Below are 12369 nucleotides of genomic sequence, written 5' to 3'. Positions count from 1 at the left end.
GACAGGAGCAGGCTCAACAGACTGATAAGAAGAGCGAGCTCTGTCCTGGACTGTCCTCTGGACTCCATTGAGGAAGTGGGGGACAGAAGGATGTTAGCCAAGCTGGCGTCCGTCATGGGCAACACCTCTCACCCCCTACATGACATTGTGGGGTCCCTGAGCAGCTCCTTCAGCAGCAGACTGTTACACCCACGGTGTAAGAAGGAGAGGTTCCGCAGGTCCTTCATCCCGGCCGCAGTCAGGCTCTACAACACCAGCACCACCTGATAATGTTGTAGTCCCTGTCGATTATCTCTATCTCCACTCAACCTCTCACCATAGCTGTATTTGTATTTTTATTTTTCTTATTTATGTTTGTATTTTTTGTTTTACTCAGTCCACTACCATGCACAATATTTATTTACAACACTTTACATCTATATTTATATCATGGTCACTTAAAATGGTTACATTGCATTATTTATATTTCCTGTATGCTATGTTGTAGTATTATTTATATTATGGTCACTTACTTTTTAATTATTTTTCTGTATCATGGTCACTACTGTTGCAATATTACTTATAATATTTTTGTTTTCATTACAATAACACTTACATCATTCCACTTTATCCCCAGCACCTGCTTTTGCACAGTGTCTGTTTTGCAGGTTGTTTGTTATCTGTTTGTTATCTGTACTCTTATTATGTGTAGTCTGAGTAGTGTACATATTGTGATCTTTTTTATTTGTGCTTCGGCACTGTTACTTTAATTCTGTTTTCCTTTATTGCTGTAACAAGTGAATTTCCCCATTGTGTGGATAAATAAAGAAATCTAATCTAATCTAATCTAATACAATATTTTCATATTTCAGCCTTTTACCACTTTTGACGTATTTAACTGTAAAGTGAATATTTCAGGGTTTTGTGTCTAATCTTCAGTTCTTGAAAATACCTGTGAAACAATTATATACAGTCATATTTAACAGTGCAAGATTATTGCTTGGACATTACCTAAATAATTGCCAATAAATTGAGTCATCAGTTAACCAATACGTCTCCAGTATCCATGTTCACAGTGGGTGTGTTTTGGGCGATCTGGTGGTCACGTGACCACATTATGCCGGACAACACTCAAACATGTCATGGCTTCATAAACACACAATCTAGATACACACATACAAAAGATGGTACAAATAAGAAATATATGAGGCGACAAAATGCTGAGACACTTTCAACGACACGGTGCTGTTTGATTGTTTGGGCTTCGATGACTAAACAGACCAAACGAGTGGAACCTGTGTCATTGATCCTGAGGAGCCGGCAGCTCATCGCTCAGCTGCTCCTCCTGGTCTGATCACACAGGTCATATGACGATGCTATGGCAACTTCCAACACAACACAACTGTCTCAGTTCATCACACACAGACACACACACACACACTGAATCGTATCCCCTTTAAGCACCAAACCATGGAAAGAACTAATCATGAGAATGAGCATTTTTTACTACCTTTTATTATTAATAAATTAAAAAGTGCGGAACGTTGCAAAAGAAAAAGAAAAATTCCAAATTGACGAGTTTGGAATCCAATCTCGTCAATTGTCTTCTGACTCCGCCTCCCGCAGCCAGGTGAAGAAGGCTGTGACGGTCTTCAGGGCCACGCCCTTATCCAGCTGATTGGCCGGGTCTTTTCTTGTCCCCGACTTGCAGAATGCGTCCTCGTCGTACATACACTCGAAGAATATCTGGAGGAGGTCTGGAGAACAAATACATGTCAGTCATCGTTTCAGCTATGACGAAACTGAAATAAATCTCATTTTTCTGTGAGGTGAGACAAATTCCTAATGTTATCAATTCAAGTAATTCAAGGGATTTGTATCTAGATAAGAAACCAAAAATTGATGTATTAGAAATAACTGAAGACGGCATTGTGTTTAGCAAAAGTTATTTGGAGTGATGTTCCTCAAATGAACGAATCAAGTTAATGTCAGTGCAGAAAAAATTTGAGATTCAAAGTTTTAATCCAAACTTTTCAAATGTCCTTAAAAAATAGACGGAAATATGAAAATCTCCAATTCCATATCACAAGGCGAAGTTCTTCTGCTGATGAGAATCATGTGACAAGAACTAAAGCTCCAGAAAAGCTACTAAATGGACCTTGTAGTGAGATTGAACTGTTCCACTGGTTGGATCACAACTGAGAACTTGTTACACAGTTTATTCTTAAGAAACAAAGAAAAGGGATGATGTGTGAGTTTCATTTGGAGTGAACTCTGACGCAGAACTTACTTGGAGGATGATCGAGGGCGACGATCAGCGACTGAAGTTCCTGAAGAGCATGCAGCTGTCGCTCACTCTCTGAGTTCCGGTACTGGAGCAATACAGGTAATCTCTTTTGAATGAGGGCCGTGTGCACTCGACAGTTGGTGTTATCTGCACAGTGAAGAAGGAGGCAGAGTAAATTCATTCGCCCGGCAGAGAATAAATATTGTAATCAGCGGTGCGATTTGAGCAGAGGAGTCTTTGCTCCGGCTGGTGGAGAGCTTACTTTTCACTGCTGCCTTACACACAGCCGTCATCAACGCCCTCAGGTAGGGAGACGAGCTCAGGTGAGATTCAGCCAGGTTCTCCTGAGAAACAGAGAGATCAGAGGAGGAGGAGGAGTAAAAACACGGCGTCTGTAAAATTCACAAGAATCAGCTCAGAAGTGATGACACTGAAGAGCAGTAAACACAGAGTTCAAAGTATGTAGATGTGTAACTAACGTATTTCTGGTCTAGAACTGGAGCTTATGTTTTCATTTGTTTAGTCAGTTTGTCAGCAGGATTCATCAAAAGCTACTGAAATGATTTCCATGAATATTTGTGGACCCAGGGAGGAAACCGTACAATTTTGGAGCACAGGTGGATCCAGGAATTGTATTGATGAGATCTTACCAACAGTCGTGGACCAACATTAGCTTCAAGGTCCGAAATATAATTATATTCAGTTACTTTACAACGAGGTGTAACTTAGCCCCACTCTGTCTGCCCTTCAGGATTTTTACTACTAACTCGCAGAGACTGGTTGATTTCACTTTCGTACCTTCACACATTTGGCGTCGAAGTCTTGGTTCTGTTGAGGAGTGGTGTCAGAAGGCAAAGTTTCAGAAGAGGCCTCTCTGTAAGCAGGACTAGAGACACTGCTGCCCTCTGGCTCAGGTTTGTGCTCTGAGACATTCGGTCTCCTAGGCACTGCTCCCTCTGGCTCGCTGTCTCTTGGCGGCTCCTCCAGGGTTGGACTCTCCAGCAGCTCCTTTGAGCTGCTTCCCCTGGTGTACAGATCCGGCTGAGACGATGCAGAGCTCAGCGGCTTTGCGCTGCGCTTTCTGTTCTTCCTGCGCTTCCTGCCTGTACGGCTACGAGTGGTGGGGGACCAAAAAACAAAGAGTCAGGAAGGATGTCAGTGTAAATGAGAAACTCTGAATATCAAGCTTTTCAACCAATTTGGAAAATACTACAAATTATTATCAGTGACCTAAACAGAAGCGAAATAAAACCCTAATAACAAACGGATTTTTTAAGTCAATGGAAACTAGTTAATCAGAGTTATAAATATCCTGCTAGCAGGAGAGATAAATATCAGAATCACAGACACTCTCCTCATGCTTCAGAGAAACCTAACACCAACAGGATCTTTCAAATCAGACAGCGTTGTCATCTCATACCTTCCCAGAGTTGTCCCGGCGTCGAAGTTGGGGTTCTGTTGAGGAGTGGTGTCAGCAGGCAAAGTTTCAGAGGAGGCCTCTCTGTAAGCAGGACTAGAGGCTTGCCGCTGTAGTGAAGGGGGGGGCATGAGAGAAGGCTCAACGGCGGCTGTCTCCAGCTCAGTCTCTGACTCTGCAAGGCTGTTCAAAGCCTGCATGTTTGGCGCATCATCTGGAAGAAGGAAAAGTACAGATGAATACATTTCTTCAGAATTCAATCAGCAATAGGTAATATTTACACTTAACAGTTCTTCACATATAAGTAATGTGAAATGGGCCAAACAGTTACAGATCTTAATTAAATTGAATGTGCTGATTTGGTCACATGAGAAACACATGGGACTGAAAATCTGACTGGTCATATCTCCTTTAACATGAGAAATAAACAACCACAGTCACAACAGTGTGATTAATGACAGAGAGTGAATGTGTCTGTATTGTCGTCCTGTCTCTCCGGTGTTGGACAGTGACGTGCGTCTCACCAGGCTCTCGGACACTGCTGCCCTCTGGCTCAGGTTTGTGCTCTGAGACACTCGGACTCTGTGGCTGAAGAAACTGGAGTTTCTGTTTGAGTGGAGACAACATTGATATGGTGAGGAAGTATAGAAGAGAAGGACGGCTTGGAAACAATACAAAAAACATTAGAAAGTTCTTATTTGTCTCAATTAGTTAAAAAGTCTTCAAACAGCTGATAGATGGTAACAGAGGGTTTCCCTCCATTGATATTTCTTGGGCCTTGATGAGTGTTGACCTTCATCACTGACCTGTTGTGAGATGAAAGCCTGGACTTCCTCTTCCTCCGGCAGAAGGTCAGTCCAGTTGAGGCCGGATTCTTCCCACAGAGAAGCCACAGTACGATGGGCCTGTGGACACGAGACCAGACAACGTCACAAACCTATGCTCTGAAATGTCTTTTCTATTACGTCTAATTTACAGCAGGGAGAAATATTTCATTCATAAACTTACTTAATGAATTAGAAAATATTTGCTTCAAATCAAAAGATCAAATCAGCCTAGTTGATTTCAATGAGATTTTTCATTTAACTGGTTTATAATGATTATAACAGAATCATAATAATAACACTGAGTGAATAATACAAAAAAAAAGATGCTACAGTGAACTCCAGTGCAGTGCAACAGTAAAATATTTCAATATAGATTGTATACAAGTCAATAATCTATGTGTATTTAAATGATATCTACAGCTGAGTCACTGGTTATAATCCACCTGCTTCATAATGAGAACAGGTAACAGGAAAAAAGAGTGAAGAACAGACTGAAGTGTTTCTTACCATTTGTTTGCATAGTATGAGCAGTATTTCAGAGATCAAGATCCCAGCTTTTCCCACAGGAAGCAAAGGTTTGCTTAATTCACTGTGAACAAACAGAACATGACAGAAATTTAAATAAATCTTGAAAGTCTGAGCAGATCTTTACTTCATACACAGCTTAGTTTAGAGCAGAGTTCATCACAGTCAACACGTTTGTGGTCTCGTACCTAAAGAGCTCTCTCATAGAGAAGCCCCCCTCCTTCAGCACAGGGCTGAGCAGCTCGGCCAGGTACAGCCAGATGTGGGGAACGTCGATGGCCATGTCGTCCGCTTGCTCCAGCGTGTCTGCAAACCTGGGAAAAGAAACAAGGACGTTGTGGTTAGGAAAAAGAGCCGCTCCGAAACAGGGACCAGCATCGAATTATTGAGCAAAAACAAATGAGTTCTTATACTCAATTTAAATTCAGTAAGTTTAGAAGCAGAAAATGTTTACATGTTCCCCAAAGAAATAAATGAACGACCACATGGTCTTTTAGAAAACCAAAAACCACGGAAAATTGACCGTCATTCTTGCTTATTCTTGTATCGACATGTTTTGAAAATGAATTAGCAGGAAGATAAATGGCTGGACAACATCAAATAAATCTTTTTATTTCACCCCAGCCAATGTAGAAGGAAAGGCTGTGTACATTTGCAAATACTATGCAAAGACCTCTGTTAAGAATGACACAAAGATGCAGAGGCATATAGTCAAGTGCCCAAAGTTTCCTCAGGGCTCAAATCAGCCTATGACAAAACAAAATGTTTATATTTATGTCTGTATATGACAAGGTAAATACAGTTAGTATAAATTAGCCACACAATGTCCAGTTTATTCCCGTATATTCCCGTATATTCCGATTGAAAGTTTCCAGCTTTTAATATTCCCGGAATTTTGCAACCCTAAGTAGAACTGAGCAGGGGAACTGACCCTTTGTAGAACTGGGGTTTGGGCAGGATTCCCTTCTGCGCCAGCTGGAAGAGGAGCTGGCCCAAGTGGTCCCGTGTGATCTGACTGCGCTCCAGAGTCGACTCCACCCCCACGCGTATGAAGATGTGCGACTGAGAGCCCAGATCAAGTTCCACCACACACTGGACAGCCTCCTGCAACAAAACAAAGACACATGTTCAAGACTTATACTTAAATTTTCCCCTTTAAGAAGGTTTATTCTATGAAATTGAAATGAAAAAAATCAGTTATCAGTTGACTGGATCTCATCACCTTGAAATCTTTAAGGTGCAGGAACTCGTCGATGATGGACTTGCACTTCCTCTTGATCTCCTCCTCAGACCGAGCAGGTTCCTCTATCGTCTGGACAGGCTCAGGTTTCACTGTCGATGCAAATAAACAACCACAGTCACAACAGTGTGATTAATGGCAGAGAGTGAATGTGTCAGTGTTATTGTCCTGTCCATCCGGTGTTGGACAGCAAGGTGTGTCTCACCAGGCTCTCGGACTCTGCTACGCTCTGGCTCAGATTCGACCTCGGTGACTTTCGGTGCAGAGATCAGCGGCTTGTTGCTGCACTTTTTTTCTGTACTGCTACGACTGGTGGGGAACGGATAAACAAAGAGTCAGGAAGGATGTCAGTGTAAATGACCATAAAGCTTTCTAACCAATTTGGAAACTACTACAAATTATTATCACTGCCCTAAACAGAGAGGAAACAAAACCCTATTAACAAAACTGATTTATTTTTTAAGTCAATGGAAACTAGTTAATCAGAGTTATAAATATCCTGATAGCAGGAAAGATAAATATCAGGATCACAGAGACACTCTCCTCATGTTTCAGAGAAACCTAACACCAACAGGATCTTTCAAATCAGACAGCGTTGTCATCTCATACCTTCCGTGAGTTGTCCCGGCGTCGAAGTCTGGGTTCTGTGGAGGAGTGGTGGAGGGTTGAGGTGAGGGGTCGAACTGCAGCACCGAGAAGCGGTTGAGGACCGCTGTGCGTGAAAGTTCTGCTACAGAGATGAAATCATAAGAAAGATAAGTGAAAAATAACGAGCGTGGATGATCAGAGACAAGGTCCAGTCATTAAGAGGAAGATACGTCACCTGACCCTGTATACAGGATATATTGTAAGTTACAGTTTTATATCAGGGTTTCATCAAGTTACATTTTAAAACCTTTTTAAGAAAATAATGAAGGAAATTCTCGTAAAATGTAATAGATATGAAAGACTATCACACTCCCAGATTTTTAACAGGCTTAATATCTTAGATGAATCAGTGACAACTACAGCTAAACAGAGCGGAACAGTCGTAACATTGTGAAGTGTGTGACACCCTTCCATCGTTAAGTGTAGTATGAACTCCAAACAGTTACAAGACTCCTGATCAGCAGGTCATGTAGTGTGAACTGCACAGTGATCCGACAGCTTTAAAAGTCATGTGGTGTGACCTCACCTGAGTCATTGGCCTTGGCTCCTCCACCGCTGCCCTTCACCCATGTGACTTGAGCCCGGGGGCCCAGCTGGATCTTCTCGTCCATCTGTAGAAAGAGAAACAGACCATCAGGCACCAAAAAATGAGCCTTACAACTTTTCACGTTGTCTGTGATCAGTTTCTACTCAGAGGTCACTGCTGATTTCACAAAATATACTTTATTCAGCTTCTCTTGTTTTGAAATTGTTTTACATTATTAAACTCATTATACAAATCATTATGTATATTGTATATTGAAATTGTGGGCATGAGGGAGAAGCAGGAACAAATCGACACAAATGCCCCTGTTATGAGTCTTTTATCAGTAATAAGTAGAAAATCTAAGAAACTTGTTTACCAATATCTGTATAAATCATAAAATATTACATATTTCTGATTATACAAGAGAAACTTAACAAGTCCTGACTCTGCTTTAGGTTCCAGCTTTAATTCAAATTCAAATTTCAAATCTCTCAGATCAAACCATCATTAAATCAAAATTAGTTAAGTTATTTAAATGTTTAAAGTCTGTAGCCAATTCTCCAGATTTTACCCGGAGGTCACGCCTGACAACGGCTTAAGTTTCCATGGAACACGACCAGTTACCGAATGGTAATTGTTTGTCATTGTTTTTGTGATTCCAATGTAGAGATATGAGCAAATCAACTATGAGGGACAGAAAGTAAATAGCAGCTTCATGTCTCCTGTAGCAGTGCATTTGTACAAACCTCACAGTAGAAGGTAAGAAAAAGGTAAAATGGTAAGATCTGTGTCGAAGCCTCGGAAAGCTCGTCCCACCTTGGAGATCTTTGGGATCTTGTTGGGGTCGATGGTCCTGCCATTCTTCCTCATGGGCACAGTGTTCCAGGTCTCCTCTCCCTGTACTTCCGGATCTCTCTGCTCTCTCTGCTCCCTCTGCTCTCTCTGCTCCCTCTGATCCCTCTGCTCTCTCTGCTCTCTCTGATCTCTCTGCTCTCTCTGCTGTCTCTGCTGTCTCTGCTCTCTCTGCTCCCTCTGCTCCATCTGCTCTCTCTGCTGTCTCTGATCTCTCTGCTCTCTCTGCTGTCTCTGCTGTCTCTGCTGTCTCTGCTCTCTCTGCTCTCTCTGCTCTCTCTGCTCCCTTGGATCTGTGGAGACACACCCACACAAAAAAACAAGAAACAAACAGGGAAATACAGGTTTAAGATTAGTTCACAGTAAATACAGTGGAGTCAAACGGCTGTGAAAGTGGCAGACAGAGAGACATTTCTGACTGTTTTAGTGGCATGCTGCGTTACAAGATGAAATATTATAGGTCAGCTAGCAGATGGGAGGGAGCTAGGGGGCTTCCTGTCTGCTGTTGGGCACAATAGCATCTCTGCAGGCTATAGGGACAGGAAGTCTACAGCCTGTCTTCCTAAGTCACTATAGCTGTGCCAATGTAATTCTAAACCTTAAAGAGGATTTAGACTGCAGGCCTGACCTGGCCGTCTCCTGGTGTCCTTGAAGTACAGTTGCTGCTGCACTTTTCTCTGCTCCTCTTCCTCTTCAAGCTTTGCCTCCTCGTGGATCTGATCAATTGTCTTTGGACCCTGGTTGGCTCTTCTTGACACCCATTTGTGCTGAAGAAAAAAAAATGTACAGATCAACAATGACTTCAAACCTGAATCAGACAGATTCTGTAGTGTTAAACAGATGTCTTAGCTCAGTCAATCACAGAGGAATATTCTAATGACTGGGGACACACTGATGAATTCATTAAAGATCAATAGTTATCACATATTCCTCAGGTTTCAACCATTTTTCCCTGTTCGTTGTTTCTATGGAATTTTCTTACATTTCTTCGCCATTATCTATGTATCCATCTATATCAGTCCTTCTAAAAAGCATTAGAACTCCTTAACAACAGCAGTGTAGATATTCATTAAACAGAATAGGACCAGAATATATAGTATATTGTTCCTGGTCATCAGAGAGATCGATGAAATAAATCTCTCTGGTAAAATCCATTTTACGGTTAAGAATTTGATTCTTGGACTCTTTACAATTGTGCAAATGAAAGAAAAATCACGAAGACCCACTCACCAATCTCAGGTCTATGGTATCCTGCAACATGAACCGTGTCCGTGAAGGCGTCTTCCCCTCTCTGGTGATTTTTTCCATCTGCTTAAAATAGTGATCCATCCGAGGCTGGTGAGACACAGAGGGAGAGAGACGGTTAATTTGAGACATGAAAGTCATGTTCAGCATGTCTCCATTCAATCTACCAGACAGCAGGTTGCAGATACTATTATTTTCAGAGTTGACCAATTGTCCAGTTTATCACTTGGAACAGTCCTGACCGCCTGAGATGAAACCGGAACATTTCATCAACAGCCGTAAAAGCCGTAAAGCTTCCGTGCTGAGGAAACGACCACAACCTACTTGTAAGCAGCTGCTGTGGGATTGTAAATCAGAATCACCTACTAAATCACTTATTTGACATTTCCAGAAGAAAACATCTTAGTGGGATGAAAGCAGAGACATGAACTGATCTTTGGCTGCCCTAATGTCAAAAACACTGCTGACAAAAAGTTCTCATCATATCTTCATCCCTGCAAACAATGCATTTCTCTTAATATTTAATTTGAAAGGGAAACCAGCCGCATATTATCCTGTAGATTATATTCAAAGTTTTCAATCTGTAGCCCCTCAGACCTTTCTAAGACCGTAATAAAAGAAATTTAAGATTTATGTAAAATGTACAACCATCAGCTCACCTTGGCCTTCACTAAATCAAAGTCCTTGCCGATGGTGGTGAGCAGTCTGCAGAGACACTCCAGGGAATCTTCGTCGTGGTTCCCCAGCAGCTTCACCACGCAGTCATGCATGATGGCCTCCGTTAGCATCTTTAGCTTGAACAGTTCACCAATGAACTTTATGTTGCCCGGCGGCTGATGGATCGCCGCCGGGCAATGTCCTTGGCCTCCTGCAGCTCTACCTGAAGTCGGTCACGCTCCGTCTAATGGGACCAAGGAAACAAACCTCTTGAACAGAGTTGAAACAGAAACTAAAAAATGTTTTGGTAAAGATCCGGTGTCACACTTACCGATGCAGCAGAGTCCAGCTCCTTCTGCTTCCTCTCAAACACCACATCATCCACCTTGTCTTTCTCAAATTCTTTCTGGCAGCGGCTTAACAGCAGCTTTTGAAAGTTCACTGTGTTGTTGGGAGCGTCAGTGATGGGCACTTTGAGCTGCACATGAAAAGTAAGTGGAATGAATTCAGTAGAGAACATAAGCATTCAAATAAAATAAGTAATGAACTAACCGTGAAAAAAGTTTTCAGCGGTTTAACATTTCTTTTTATATTTCGCAAATTAATATTTTCATATCTGGATTATTTAGATTTTAATGACTGATATATTTTTAAGGTTATGTTATCAAATGACGGAAGACAGAAAATGTAATAGTTTCTCTAGAACTCTTGTTAATAGTGTCTATAATTAAGGATATGCACGTTTAATAAATTGTGTTTTAAAGGATTATTTGTGACTGATTTTCAAACTCCTTAATAATAGTGTCGTCTGGTGTACACTCTAGAGGCATCAAAACAATAAAACCTCATCATCACACTGTACTGAATTGTGTTGCTTTTCACAGCATTATTCTGCATCAAGGCAGAGCTGAATATGAACCAATTGATCCATTTGCTGCATAAACATTTAGCAAATTGTTGACTGCATATTGAGACACAGTGTGCACACCCCTCCAATAGATGGTTTAAAGATTACACTTAATTCCTCCATCGTGTTTTTGCATCTGATGAATGCGGCAGTTTACGAAAAAGCTATATTTAAGTACTTCTCCAAATCCAATTCAAACAATTACATTGCAAACACAAGACTCTCTCGTTCCAAAGTCGACACACTTCTGTGCTCAACTAAGCGACCAGCTTACCGTGGCGAGGCAGCGGCACATGTTCCCGTAGGCCACCGAGAAGCTGGGCTCGTCGATGGCCTTTTCAAACACCAGGTCGATGACTCCTTTGAGCCGCTCCTCAGTGTCGATGGTCAGGTCCCACACCTGCTTCACCAGCTGGCTGAACTTCTCCGGCGTCAGCTTGTTCAGGATGCTGCGAACCTTCTTGAACAGGTCCTGAGGGAGTAGGTCATAACAGGTACTTAAACTCTGAGGTCATCGATCACAAACACCAATCTCTCACTCCACATGAAAAACTAGTCCTCTTGTAAAGCTACTAGTAATACGGAAATTAAATACTCACAATGATTTTCCTATATTTACAGATTTAAACAACATTTTTACTGGAATTTCCAATACTTTGAAAATCTTCAATCATGCAGACTAACATTTATTATCAGAAAATTCTGTATATGTAATTTCTATATATGCCCACTGCTTTGTGGATTTCAGATTGTGTATATTTGGTCGTACCTGTGTTTTGTTGGACTCTGGTTCCGCTGGGAGGCTTTCCCTCTTCATGCCTGGTTTCCAGGCATTCTCTGATTTCTTCAGCTGAACATCGTTGTGCAAAGACAGGCCCATGATGATTTTCCTGGGTGGTGGTCGCCGGGCCCCAAGGTTTTTAAGCTTAACACAGGAAAAAAGGGAAAAACAGTATTATTACCATGACTCAATATCTTTTAAAGAAAAAGACAGGGGGGAGCCAGAGAGAATGAAGACCAAGGTCGGAAGAATGGGTAGATACAAAAATAAAAGGGTCGAAAATAGATAGAAAAAGAGAGAAAGGCTAGGGTGATATGTGATCAATATTTAGCATGGCCCTTGAAGGAGATTCTAAATATTGAAATGGCCCTTGATAGAAAAAAAGGTTCCCCTACCCCTGAATGAGAGCAACCATCAACTGTAAACAGGTCAGTGTGTTTCTTTCACCTGTGCAGCCCGCAGGGAAGGGAAAGGCATG

The 12369-nt window shown here is 41.7% G+C and overlaps 1 protein-coding gene across 1 annotated transcript; it reads right to left on the bottom strand.

The window, feature by feature from the left end:
• Positions 1–1523: 1523 nt before the first annotated feature.
• On the bottom strand, positions 1524–12368 carry LOC128425180 (eukaryotic translation initiation factor 4 gamma 3-like). Its single transcript, XM_053411707.1, is given in 22 exon segments — positions 1524–1736; positions 2270–2413; positions 2529–2610; positions 3065–3377; positions 3687–3897; positions 4477–4588; positions 5018–5099; positions 5224–5349; positions 5967–6139; positions 6258–6367; positions 6481–6584; positions 6885–7002; positions 7450–7534; positions 8266–8387; positions 8930–9068; positions 9532–9636; positions 10206–10382; positions 10385–10447; positions 10535–10681; positions 11385–11582; positions 11880–12035; positions 12339–12368. Coding segments are annotated over 22 exon segments (2958 nt in total). The 3' UTR covers positions 1524–1575.
• Position 12369: the final 1 nt, after the last annotated feature.

This window comes from Pleuronectes platessa, chromosome 19 (genome assembly GCF_947347685.1).
Source record: "Pleuronectes platessa chromosome 19, fPlePla1.1, whole genome shotgun sequence".
In the NCBI taxonomy this organism is placed as follows: Eukaryota; Metazoa; Chordata; class Actinopteri; order Pleuronectiformes; family Pleuronectidae; genus Pleuronectes; species Pleuronectes platessa.
Note: the sequence above shows the minus strand (reverse complement) of the source record. Positions and strands in the feature narration are given on the sequence as shown.